Here is a 13,029-nt window from a genome sequence, read left to right on the forward strand (position 1 = left end):
CAGATGAGAAATAGCTGAAAGTAATTTTTCAGAAATGTGTAGTATTTCCATGTATAATGGACGCAGTCAATGGCTGTACTGACAAATTATGGTATAACATAGGCAAAGGAATTAGCATTTTGCCTTTGTAAATTGAATGCATTGCTCTATTAAAACAGTATCTTGATTTCATTCCTTATGATTGCAGGACACTGCTTCCAACACTTAGCACGAGCTGCATATAACATTTAATCTTCCTATGTCTTAAGTGGAAATATCTACCTTTTATTATGTAGCCCAAGTCATGGATACTGTTTTCACACCAACTTTCTCCTGGCACGGACTACTGTGGATATATACTAGGTCCTGCTCTTTTCAAGGCCTTGTACCAGACTGCAGAGCTACTGTTTTGTATTGTTTCAGTCTCGCTTCCCCAGACTGTCCATGTGTGTTAGTGACATTGCCTTCTGGCCTTTAAGGTGAAGGTCACTGATTATTTACAGCTTCATAAATATCTAATTGTGGAGTGCATTACTTGAGGAATGACAGTAAAACGTGACTTTTTCCATTTGAGTTTGTTAGAAAGCAGTACTGAAATTCAGCATTACTGAAGCACACAGCTGGCTGGATCCATGCTGCACCAGGGATGCCATGTATGCAGTTAGCCATGCCAGCACCCTGCCAGAATTAAACAGGGGCCCAGCCTGTACTCCCTCTGCAGCAACCGCTCCTTAAAGCAAGAGTGTCCAAGCCAGTGCTGCCCTGAGTGACACCTGACAAGAAACAGATGTGGAAACTTGAATTCTGTTGTCCAGCTACAACATGGACACCTGCAAATGAAGGTGCCGAGAAAAGAAACATTCAGGGGCTTGAGGCTATTTAGAAGAGTCAAAATTAACTCATGTTTTAGAAATATTTAGGAAAATGCTGATCTGAAAGTAACCTAAATGCACTTTAAACAAAATGCAGAGTAAATACTTGAAGAGCCTGAGGAATCTGTTGTGCATTAGTGCGCTTAAAAATACAAACAAAACCATCACTACAGAGAAAAATAAATTAGCTCTAACTCTGCTTGTTCCAAGGGCCCAAAACTGTGAACAAACCTGTTGTGGTTTTTTTTTTAAATTGTGTAGCTGTTTTATTTTTAGTATTGACTTAGGAAGAAAAAAGATCCTATAAGATCTAAACAAGACAGTACCTTATCAGAAAGGTTCTCTAGAAGGCTCTTTGGTGTGCGAGAACTAGCACCATGACAGCAAGAGGTTTGCTTTTGCCAGACTGTGAAGCAGCATCCCTCACTGCTCCCTGGGGAACATGGTGGGAAGCGATAGTGATCAGGACTTTGGGATGCTCGGGCAGAGAAAGAATACGATGATGTTGGTAACTGAAAAGCAGCAGGCGTCCTTCCAGCTACTCTGTCAGACAAGCCTCACAAATCAAAATCCTCTTTCAGATGCCCAAATTATATTTCTGTTGGCTAAGACTTTAAAAACTTTTAAAAGTTGCTTGAATTAACAGCTGTCTTTGGCTTCATTTTTCACCTTAGTCAGTTGTTTGTATATCCTCCTGGCCTTCTCTTCAGCTTCATTTCACTGCTGCCTGTGCTTTAACTTTCTCCAATTACTTTCACACTTGCATTTTTTAAAGTGAACCTATGACTCCACAACTCATCATGCCCTCATTTTCCCCACAGAAAATAGGAAAGCAGTGAATTTTTTTTCAGCGTTGCATACAGCTGCCTATCAAGTAGGAGTTTGCTTTGCTCCCGGTTAAATTCAAGAGCACCTTTCCACAGGACAGCAGCAAACCAGAAGTTTCTTTTTACTTTTAAATGTATGAAGCTATCGAGTGGGGAGTATTTCTGTCCAGCTGTCTGCCATCATGAAGGCTTGTCTTCCAAAAATTTTGAAATTGCTTTGGTACTTGCCTTTAACAATGCTAAAAATATTGGCCTGGGAGAGGGCAAGGGTGGCTAGGCAGTTGGTAGTAGTATGTAAAGAACCAGTGGTAAGAAAAATGCTGCCTCCTCTGGGCATGAAAGTGGAAGGAAGGATGCAGAATAAAATAAAACCCATTATGCTTCTCCAATTTTAAACATTTAATAGTGCACTTATTGAGTATATTCTGTACAGACATCTATAGCAAGTTAAACATTTTCCTTTCTCTCACGTAGATCATAGTCATGTAAAGCACATTTACAATAGAAAACATACTTGAGGTACAAAAACCCAAAAAGAATATCTGAGGTATAAATACAGGTATATTTTAAATAATCTTTATCATGCTTTATCTATGTTTGACAGTACACTGTGGGCAAGTATACATGTTTACAATAGAATGGTATGTACAACATACAATTTTACAAATTCAAAAGTGTTTGATGTAGAAGAATATACAAGGTTTTCCTACTCATGAGGAACATTGTTACTGGAAGTACTACATTATTTGCCATAATAAAAAAATCTTCATCAAAAAGCTTAAAATAATACTGACAATGGTAACAAAGTCTCAGTCAAAATTCCATCTTGCAACTCATTCATACCCTCGCCACAAAATACATTTATCACTTAATACTGCACCTCGAAAGCAAATCTTTACCTTTACAGTAAAACCTACAGAAAGACCCCTTTCCAGAGGACCTCACGACTTCCTACAGTTCATACAAGTTGATTCTCAAGAGGGGGGAATATCCCAAAGGGTTTAAACCCCAACACAAAACCCCACCCTCCTCTCTGCCCCCAAATATAACCCTCCAAATTGCTCACATCCAGGTTCTGTTCGTGTTAACATGCAGCTTTTCGGAAAATGGGCAAAGGAGGGAGAGAAAGGGAGAGAGCTCGTGTGACTCTTCCTACCCATGTCACCCCACCTGCTGCTGCAGGAGTCCTGCCACCTCCCGGCACTGCAACTCCAGTGTTGACTTTTTCCTCTTGAGCCGTTAGAATACAGTAAAATATATAAAAGCTCATTAAAACACTTATAGTTAATGCAGGTAGGAGTAAAAGCAACGAACATTTTTTGGCAAATTAACAACTGACATTACTGGCTCTGTTCACTGTTGCACAGACATTTCATTTCTAAGCTGCTATGTTGCTCGCAAGTATATTTACATAAAATTGCTATAGAGCTGCTAATCACTCCTAAAAGATCATCTGGACAAGGAGTGGACAGTAATCAGAGCAAGCCTCTTGTAATATCTGCTTAGGATTTCTAACAAGGTTAGGGCTGAGGAAAATGCAGAACTGGCACATGGGAAGGATGGCTACTCCTGGTCCACAGGGGAGTCCTATTCTAGGTTGAACTGTATCCAGCATACTAAAATCCATTCTGGTTGCCTACCAGTGTACCAGACACATGTCAAGTTCGACTTCTTCTGCTATCCTTTCAACCATCAACACACTCATTCACACTTTAATCTCTGTGCAAACCTTTCTCTGCTTATCTCAGTGAGAACACATTGAAGAGTACCAACTATTCCAGTGGATACACCAGTCCCTCAACGCACTACAAATAAAATGACATGGGTATGTACATAAAGCTAAGTATTTCACATGGGAATGATGAGCCTTCACCATATTTCATAATATATTTTGCATTTAAAGAATTTTGCTTCTCAGAAGCAATTCAAACCATCTAATAGTACAATACTTTTTTTTTTCTTTGCACAGTCCTCCTATGTATTCCAGTCAAGGCCTACACTATAGACCTTACACAGACAGGAAGCAGCTTTAAAGTGTATGGTATGGCCACAGTCCTATAGTAATGCTCACAGTCAAGTTCTCATGCTGTCATCCCTTCATGACGTGACTTGCAGATGGTGCAATAGTCCGGTCTGCAGCAGACAATCCTCAGTTTTGTGTAATGTCTACATTGCTGAGGTGTGGAGCGCATGGCTGTTCCTCTTCAGTAGTCACCTGGATTTTACTTCCTTGCTCTCAAGACTCTGAGGACTGAAAGAGTCTCGTATCTTAACGACTTCAGATGCACACAAGTGTCCAAAAGACTTGGTGTACCAGTCTGGCATGTGGCCCCTGATGCGTGGAGAGAAAGTAATGATGAAGCAGGTACCAGTAACTTTGCATGCATTTTCTTAGACAGAATCAAATACATATCTAGGTGGTTAAATGCCCGACTAGGAAATCTTACTACTGCTTATTGCTCAGCTCAGCCTTACTAATGTATAGACTTGCTCAAAACCAAGTTTGCTGCAGTGAGGAAAAGTTATGAGAAGTTTTGTGAGAACTTGGTCATCTTTACTAACTTAATTTTAATATTAACATGTCCTTGCATCCAAATACATCTGTCAGAGGAAGGCATGCGTTTATATATCAATAGCTGTCGTGGAGCACATCCTGGAGGCTTCTAATGCAACAAACCACACCTGCTGTTAGATGTGCACTGAAGCCAATTTTCTGTGACGTCTCAGAGACCATTCTTATGCCTTTCAGAAGTGCTTACTACTGGCCAAACTAAAGCCTTTTGAACTGTCTACAGTTTGCAGAAACTATACAAGAAAAGTTACCACCACAAAAGGACAAAGTGGAAATTCATACCTTAAATCAATTCTGCACATGTAGGTAAGTTTAGATTTTCCTGACCCGCAGGGCTCAATCAGATACCTAGACAGGAGCACATTGACTCTAACACCTGCCACTGGAGCACGGTCATGGTCCACTGAAGTTGCAAGAAGCACACAAGCTCCTTTCGGGAAGTTTGTCCTCCATGTTCTAAGAAAAAAGAAAAAAAAAAAAGTCTTATCTTTGACAAACAGTAATTCAAACATCTAATAAGACTTCAAATTATGCACAAATAGATATTTACCTAAATAACTTATATTATACAGAAATCGTAGGCAAGGTTGCCGTATGTGTACGATATAAACATCATCACATATAAAAGTATTACCTTAAGACTACGAAGTCCCTGGCTGGATGAGGTGCCATGCTGTTCTGGACATACTGGTATATATCTGTCTGGCTATCCAAAGGTTCGATTACTTTCGAATCTATAAGATCTTCATCCCAAAGATGCTGCTCTTTAAGTAAACGATTTAAAACATCCTCTGGTATAGCTGGGATTTCAATGGTAGTTTTCCATAACCGGAGTGGGGGACCTTCACATACCTGGGAAAAATCAGTGCAGAGTCCTCAGTTTTACTCTTCCTTACACTTTCTTTTCCTTTCTATTTTAGTGTTGGCTACATACAGCAAATAAAATACACACACATGTATGCATATATTGTACTAAGCTTGTCATAAGCTCAGACTAAAGTTCTTTTCCTAACAAACAGCCAAACGCATCTGCACGCTGACTTCCAAATTATTTTTAAGTTACAGTTATCTTCTCCAGTATGGGCCACTATTAGATCGTGATGTTACAGAAAGATATCCTAGTTTTCCAAGTTTAATTTTCAAATATCTTAAGCCTCATTGAAACAGTGCTCCCTGTGCTACCTCTGAGCTGTGCAAGATTGCAGCTGAGAAACTTCTTTCCTATTGCCTGCATAGTGACAGTGCTTGGAGGCTTCACTCAACCTGTCAAAGCTTTGCACATGTGAGTGAAGGTGTGTAAATGCAACACAGCAAACATTCCTGGGCTGGATAAACAGAAGAACACAAATCAGTGCATGTTAGCTGACTACTGCTGAAAGACATGTTGTTTCTAGACATTGTGCAACTATGTCAAAAGATCAAGGGCTTTTTTCTTAAATCTATCTGCAAAGTAAAGGTGTGCACTGAACCTTCTGTAATATCCTATGTCAAAAGCCTGTGTATATGAGAGAAGATGAGCTAAAAGCCAGAGCTGTGGCGTGAGTGACAGAGCGCATACCTTCTTGTAGGCCAGCTCTGCTTGCTCTGAGGTGGAGCAGCTGACCCAGCCTTTAAACTTCTCCTTCATCTCTTTGAGCAAGTCATCCACGCAGTCCTGGAGGTAGCAGTGGTAGTCGGAGGGCTCGGCCGTGCTGCTGCCGCCCCGGAGCTCCTCCAGGCTGAGGGGACGCAGGTCCTGCTCCGTGTATGAGTTCCGGCCCCTGCTCATTTCTTCGGGTATCTGAGGGATGACAAGGGTGAAATCATCCTCTTGCAGCTCTCTCCCCAAATCACAGACTTAGTCTAGCAGCTTGATAGCCACAGAAAGATGGGTACACTAGTTTTGTAAGTGGTAGGACGTGTATGTATCAGGTTGAGCACTCAATATGAAGAAATGCCAAAATTAAGTTTGTGACTTTGATTTAACTCAAAGTCTGATCCATTCCCACAGCACAGTTCATCCTGCAGACTGAAGGAAGGAGGGATCAGTTGTCAGCCGCAAGAAAAGAGACAGGCATGTCTTCAGTTGAGGGCTCTGAAAAGATTCAATGACAGTGAGGAAAACCAGGACTCAAGGCTTGTCTGGTTCTCCATCCCAGGCCCTAGAGAGAGCATGCTTTAGTTCCTACAGATCGTTCAACCTATGGTTTGACAGTGTCATGTTCCAGGACGCTTTTGTGGCCTAGTCTTGCTAACTCTTGGGAATTTAAGTATAAAACAAGCACTGAAATTCCTGGAAAGAGCTTCTTGCTTTGTAATTACAGCTGAAGTTCACAGACCCTCATGGCTGCACAATAAAAGCTTGAAAACATATTTCAAATGCAGCTTGCATGTAACAAAAATGTCCCAGACCCCACAACGGCCTCATGACTTTTGAGCGCCAGTGCCAACAAAACAACTCTCTTTTCTTCTAGCACCACTTCTAATTCATGTATGCACCCAGATCAGGATGCAGAGTTTTTTAAAAAGCTATTTATCATGTATTAAACTTCATTAAAATAAACAGACTTTCCTAGCTTTCCATTATACGGCAGATCTAAGCCACGTTGGCCAATATTCCACCCATCAGTTTTGCAAATAGGTGTTTTACCTGAAAGAGCTTCTTGCATTCAGCGATCATATGAGCTAGCCCTTGGGTTGCAGCCAGATTTTCATTTAGGTCTTTCTGGTCAGGTTTTCCCAGGCTTGGTTTTCGTTGCATCACCCTTCACAGGGGAAAAGAGCACACACACACACAAATCCAGTTATTTAATGCAGAGCAAGAGAGGTGCTTGGTAAGAAAACAGTAGGATTCCCAAATCTGCTGGTGATTTAGAGCAGTGCTGCCCAGGACCAAATCTTGGCATGGTGTTACCGACTTCTCTCGCTACTCTCTCTAAACTTTTTCTTTGGAAGCCCCGCTGTTTCTTCCTTCTTATGAACTTGCTCATATCTTAACAAATCTCTAACAAAAGGTAGGCTCCCATAACCGTTCTACACCCGGTGCCCTCTGAGATGTCCGAGGTGATCACAACTAGTAGGGTCAATGCTAGACCGTGCCTGTTGCGCATCGCCGCTAGCTGTGGTGCGGGACCAGCAGCAATGAGCCCTGCTCCCCGGAGACATACCTTGGGGAAGAATTCTCTCTTTTGAGAGTGTTTAAGTGGAAGAGGGAAGGTGCTAAGCAGACGGCCAGGTTGGTTGGTGTCATCTGGTTTTCCTTCACTGCAGCTGTGACATCACTCAGGAAATAGAGAAGAATCTGGAGGACCTCCCTGTTCTCATCAGGTAAAAGCATAATGGCAGCCTTGATAGCCTGGAGACGCTGATCCTTTGGCACATCTGCATAATATTAGTAATTCTCTCATCAGCCCATTGATTTTCCACACACACAGCATGAATACATCCCAAAGCAAACTCCAGCTTCAAATATTTGAAGTGATTTCCTTCAGGATGCATACCATTCGTAGGAAATATGAAGGAATTTTTTTTTAACCCACTAGTTTAACTACCCTCAGCTATTTCCTGCCTCACAAGAAATGCAAGCAAGTAGAAGTTGTGCCTAGGCCAGAGTTAATTTTAGATTTAATTTCAACAGCTACATGCTCCCGCAGATGCACTAAAATGACAGAAGCCTGGAGTCAGGCACTGAACAAGCAAACACAGTCCAGCCAATTTAGAAATTCTTTGGCTTTCAAAGAAATTCAAAACATGAATGCATTTTAGAATAGGTGAATTAATTAAATAAATTGGCTAGCAAACCTTTTCAACAATGATGTCACAAAATATCCAGAAAGTGCTTTACCAAACACAGAGGGTTGCTTTATTGAGCAGATCATTCAAAGTCATGCAGTGGAAAAAGAAAGTCAATGCTGTGAAGCCCCATACCATTAAACAGCTCCTTGGTTACTAACAACAAACAGCCATTGGAAAAATTTGACGTGTGTCTTTATATAAGGCCCTCTCCTCCAAACTTGAAGGGAACAAAAAATGAAATAACCCAGACCAGATCTGCTTCTCATAAAGGGATTTCCAATAAGCCACCTCTGAAGACGACATCATAGTCTGAGTCCTGGAGCATTTATATCATCATTAGCACCACACCGCCCTCACTGCATGTCTCATAATACATGTGGTGCTAACCAGATATTTAATTGGTATTTGCTTTGGGCTTCAGCAACTCTGTAAGGCTAGCAGGTGAGTTTAGAAAGCAATTTTAAATAAAAATCCACTGTTTTCCACACGCTCCCCTCAATCAGCTCAAAGCACATTTAAGCCACGTGCAGACAATTCCAGTGCGCAGCCTGGTGCATGACACCAAAGCAAAGGGAAATATTGTCCTTTGCAGGGAAGCAAAAATTACAGCTGCTTTAAGGCTCTTTGCTTAACACAGAGATAATACTTCCCGACCACCTCTGGGGATTCCTCAGACCTACCGCCTGCAAAAGGAAAGGAACAGATACTTCTGCAATGCTCTGTCAAACTTCTTCTGGCACTAAACCCACAAAGAGTTGCTGTTTAATATCCACAGAAGTGGAGAGTCTGATTAATTTTCTCCATAAACCTTCTTGGGAATCCAAACACACAAAAAACCCGTGTGCACTGAAATAATGGTATGTATGTTTTTATTTTAAGCCATCACCTCCACCTACGGAGCTCTGAAGGAAGTTCCTGTAACCTTTTTGTAACCACCATAAGGAAGGTATAAAATACAGCAAGAGCTCAAAGAAGGTGTTTTTGCAGTAAGTTCCGTTGTAGCTCTGCTGCCATGGGAAGAATACATGGGGAGAGAGCTGGGGTGGTGTTAGGGAGAGAAACCACAGGATCAGCAAGGTGCCCATAGTACATCAATCAATCAGTCTGGACCGCCATGAATATTTCAAAAGGCTTTGGAGTTCTGGTCACCAAATATTAATTCATCTTTGGCCATTTTATAAAGTGAGAGTATTCCCAATGAAACAGTGTTGAAGAAAACTAAAAGACAAGGTGCTGTTTGGAAAGATCCAGCACATAATTACTATCTATACAGAACTCAATTTATCTAGCTCACAAAAAAGAATGTCTCCCTTGCTGGAGTTGAACTTACCATCTCAGAAAGATTAACTATTTCTTTTCACATGCATTGATAAACTCCATTTTTGATGTGGTTTATTTTTAGCACTTTCTGTTTATGGTACATATCAGTAAAGTAGCTACACATCAGTAACAGAAAAACTTTCAACTTAAAGGTTGTTTTCAAAAGTTGTGGTGAAGGATAGAAGAATATGAATTACGAGAAAATAGAAATTTTTTGGCAGCCTTGCTCTTACAAAAAAAATCCCAGTAATTTAGTGGATTTCAATCCCCTCAAAAGCCCCAAACTCTCTTCATGTAGTGTTTGCACAGCTCCTCTACCTAGCCACATCAGATGTGGCTTATTTTCAAACCATAATATGAAGTATGCTCAAAGAAGAGAGGAAACTTTATAGCAAGTGATGGAGGATTTATATGTGTTCCCAAACTACAGAGAAAGGTGAAATGAAAAGAACTTGTACTATAAATCATTAAACAACTGCTGCTGGAAAAAGGCAAAGACCAACATATGCAACACACATAGTGCCCAGAGAAGCGGTATTAGAAAGTTCCACCCTTGCTACACAAATGACCATTTGCCATCTGCCATAGAAATCTCACTACTTACATTGGTATATCTGTAAGAAGGTCTCGGAGAGTTTGTTGGTCATGAGAGGCTCAGGGAGATCACGGAAGAATTGCTTTAACATGTCTGCTACATCGTAAGCAGACTGGCCTTCATAGTTGACACTGTCTGTTGAATTCTCATTCATCTGACGCAAAGCCTGAATTCTTGATTTGACTCCAGATTTCCTAAACAGTCCAACCTAAATATATATGGAAAGGTAAATACATTTACAATGAGTCCAGCAAATCTGAAATGTAAGTATGCTCTTTAGCTTCTTACTTATGGGTTCTAATTTCATGGAAGGCTTTCCTTGCATTAATTATCTATTTTGTCCTGTTTTGAGTCTACTTTTTTCAGTCTGATTCAGGAACAATAACAATTAATGGAAGGCTGGGCTTTGGGTGCTGCATGCGTGTGGGATGAGACTACAGCAAAACCCACCTGATCCAGGCAGTGGTTGCGGAGGTACCGCATGGCTTGCTGAATGCTCTGTGGAAGAGGCTGCCCTGTGCGCTGGACATTGACTTGCAGCGGTACTCCAAACACATTTCGGTCTTTATAATCCGGCACCTTTATCCTTTTCATAAATTTTGGTACTGCCCTATTTAAGCAAAGGGAATGACAAAATCAAATTAAACCTCTGTCAACCATTATCTTCTGTATTTCCAGTAATTCAGAAAGTCAGTGAAAATAAGTGAAACACTTTAGTAATATGAAAAGCAGTGACAGTATAAATCAGCTAATCCACTTAGGGCTGGGAAGGGGGAGAGGACAGAAAACAGAGTTTCTTTAAGAGAAAGGCTTGACATTTGGGGCAGTATGCTGTCTGTAAGTGTTGATGTGGTGCTACTCCATCAATATTAGTAGGACAAAAGCTACAGGGTAAAACTGCAGGGGCCAGACTGAATTGCAAAAGAGTCAAAATAAATCCTGCGGTCAGTGACCCCTTGTAACACTGCTTCTTTAGGTTTCGGGAAAGATGGGCATTTGAACAATGAGCTTTTGTATGTCAACTACTTGTTCTGCAAAGTCCTCAAACTGGGTCCACCACCCACCAGTGTGCATAACAGCAGGAAACTGATGTAATACATTTGAGTTTGTCAGCTAAAAACTTCAGCTCTATAAACAACCCCTTTGAGGGACCCCCCTCCTTGTCAGCCAGTGACTGTTGTTACCCCCACCTCCCACTCCAGTTTCAATGAGAGGCCTTTCCATCTGCTTATGACTCCAAGGAAAAAGTTACTAAATACAAAAGAATGATTTACTCCCAGGTCCCCAAGAGTATTGGTTTCATAAAGGGGGAAAAAAAAAAAGCCATTAAAATGTGAAAATATTGAGATCATTTTCCTAAACAGGGAGAAAAGCTAATGTCCAGTGCAACAACTAATAGGACACAGCAGCACTGGAAAACAGGGAGACCTATTTACCATTTCAATATACAGTACAGCTATACAAACAGTGCATTAGATTTACAGCTGACTAATCTGTTACATAGTAAAACAGAACCAATTTGTATTGCCATACATATTATTGATATATGTATGAATAATACTTGCTTTGTCAAAAAACATGCCAATGGAATGTGAAAAAACACATTGCGATCTCCACTGAGAATCTGAAGCATGCAGGGATAACTGGTCAATACTTATTTCTGTCTTTCAGAACAAACAACTTCTGTATTTAGAAAGGCTGACATAATAACAGCCTTTGAACAGGAGGTACTTTGATGCTGAAGCTAAATACTCTCTATGACTCCTGGGGAAGGGAGGAGGCTGGCCTGTGGTAGGGAGAAGAAAAATTTTATTGTGTCTTTTGCATCCTGAAGGTTACACAGGCTGTACTGCAGATACAATAATAAAAGAGCTTTCTATTTCATTCTTCCAACAAAAAACATTCAACTGGGTTACAAACACCTGGCCACAGCAGAAATTGCTGCCTACAAAAAACTGCGTGGTTCTCCCAATCTTTCTTCCCCTCCACCACCTTTTGTGCAAGCTAATTGGATTTATAGTGCTTTAAAGAGAGGAGACAGATTTTGGCTAACGAGACACTAGAACTAAAGGAAATTTACATTCTTTAATTACATACTTATATAGAGAAACTAATGCAAATATTTAAGAATAACTGAAGAAAAGCAAGCCTATTAAGATCTACTGAGGTTTGTGCCACTCCTCGCTAACTGCCTCAATAAATGACTAGTCCTTCTTTTGCTGTGGACAGCGGACATCTTCCTGCTCAGAAAGCTGGCCTGTACTGCACTGCTCTTGTTCCCTCACATGCCCCCTATAAACATACTTCTCAAGACTAATAAGATTACGCTTACGTAAAGGGTTAGTGATTTTAGCCCCATCTTAGGCAACCACAAATCACTGTCAGCACAGGCTGGAGGAAGAAGTGCAAATATGGAAAAAGAGGGACGGAGGGATTCATTGCATCTCTCCAAAAGATGCTTAGGACGAGCGCAACTGTCGTGCTCGTATAGTCAGCCTGTCTACACGTGGCGCTGTGCCCTTACCAGCTGAAACCATGCTTGTTGGAAGGCGTGTACTTCTCCAGGAGAGCAGTCAGCTTGAGGAGAGAGTACTTCTGCAGCAGGTTCATCTGTGCCACGGACTGGCAGTTGATCTGCAGCGACGCTGAGCTGAGGCTGGGCCGGTGGGAGCTCTGAAAGCTGTGCCACCTCAGCCTGTGCCTGCGGAGAAGATGGGGGACAGAGCAAGGACCGGTCACTGAAACGTCTCTGCAAGACACGTGCAGGAATTGCCGCAAACGTACTGCTGAGCTTCCTGCCCTTGGCAGCCCTGTCTTCTGAGATTTCGTAGGCATCAGCCGGCAGTGCCTCCGCCTCACCCGATGCAATGCAGCACCTGCACGTGCTTCAGACGGGAACGGGCACTCTGAGCTGACCACAGCTCAGTGTTAACTACACAGTCTGGCCCTACCAGATATCCTCCGAGGGCTCCAGCACCCTATTTGAGAAAAAGCCCTTGCATTATTAAGGCGGTGGGAATCAAAAAACTCCATGAAGAAAAAACGGCCCAAATTTTTAATACACATCAAATGGGAACGACACACTTCTAA

At 41.5% G+C, this 13,029-nt stretch overlaps 1 protein-coding gene across 7 annotated transcripts in view; it reads right to left on the reverse strand.

Annotated features, from left to right (window-relative positions):
* Positions 1-2,062: 2,062 nt before the first annotated feature.
* DLC1 (DLC1 Rho GTPase activating protein) overlaps positions 2,063-13,029 on the reverse strand; it is a 271,064-nt gene continuing 260,097 nt past the window's right edge. For all 7 annotated transcript variants that reach the window (XM_075026589.1, XM_075026580.1, XM_075026572.1 and 4 more), the window contains 9 exons: positions 12,464-12,640; positions 10,390-10,549; positions 9,949-10,147; positions 7,397-7,610; positions 6,880-6,994; positions 5,809-6,030; positions 4,885-5,102; positions 4,533-4,706; positions 2,063-4,010 (listed from right to left, as the gene is read on the reverse strand). In XM_075026589.1, the coding sequence (XP_074882690.1) occupies positions 3,890-4,010; positions 4,533-4,706; positions 4,885-5,102; positions 5,809-6,030; positions 6,880-6,994; positions 7,397-7,610; positions 9,949-10,147; positions 10,390-10,549; positions 12,464-12,640 (1,600 nt within the window). In that variant the 3' untranslated portion in view covers positions 2,063-3,889. The remainder of the gene's footprint in view (positions 4,011-4,532; positions 4,707-4,884; positions 5,103-5,808; positions 6,031-6,879; positions 6,995-7,396; positions 7,611-9,948; positions 10,148-10,389; positions 10,550-12,463; positions 12,641-13,029) is intronic.

The sequence above is a fragment of the Buteo buteo genome, chromosome 1 (genome assembly GCF_964188355.1).
Source record: "Buteo buteo chromosome 1, bButBut1.hap1.1, whole genome shotgun sequence".
Lineage (NCBI taxonomy): Eukaryota > Metazoa > Chordata > Aves > Accipitriformes > Accipitridae > Buteo > Buteo buteo.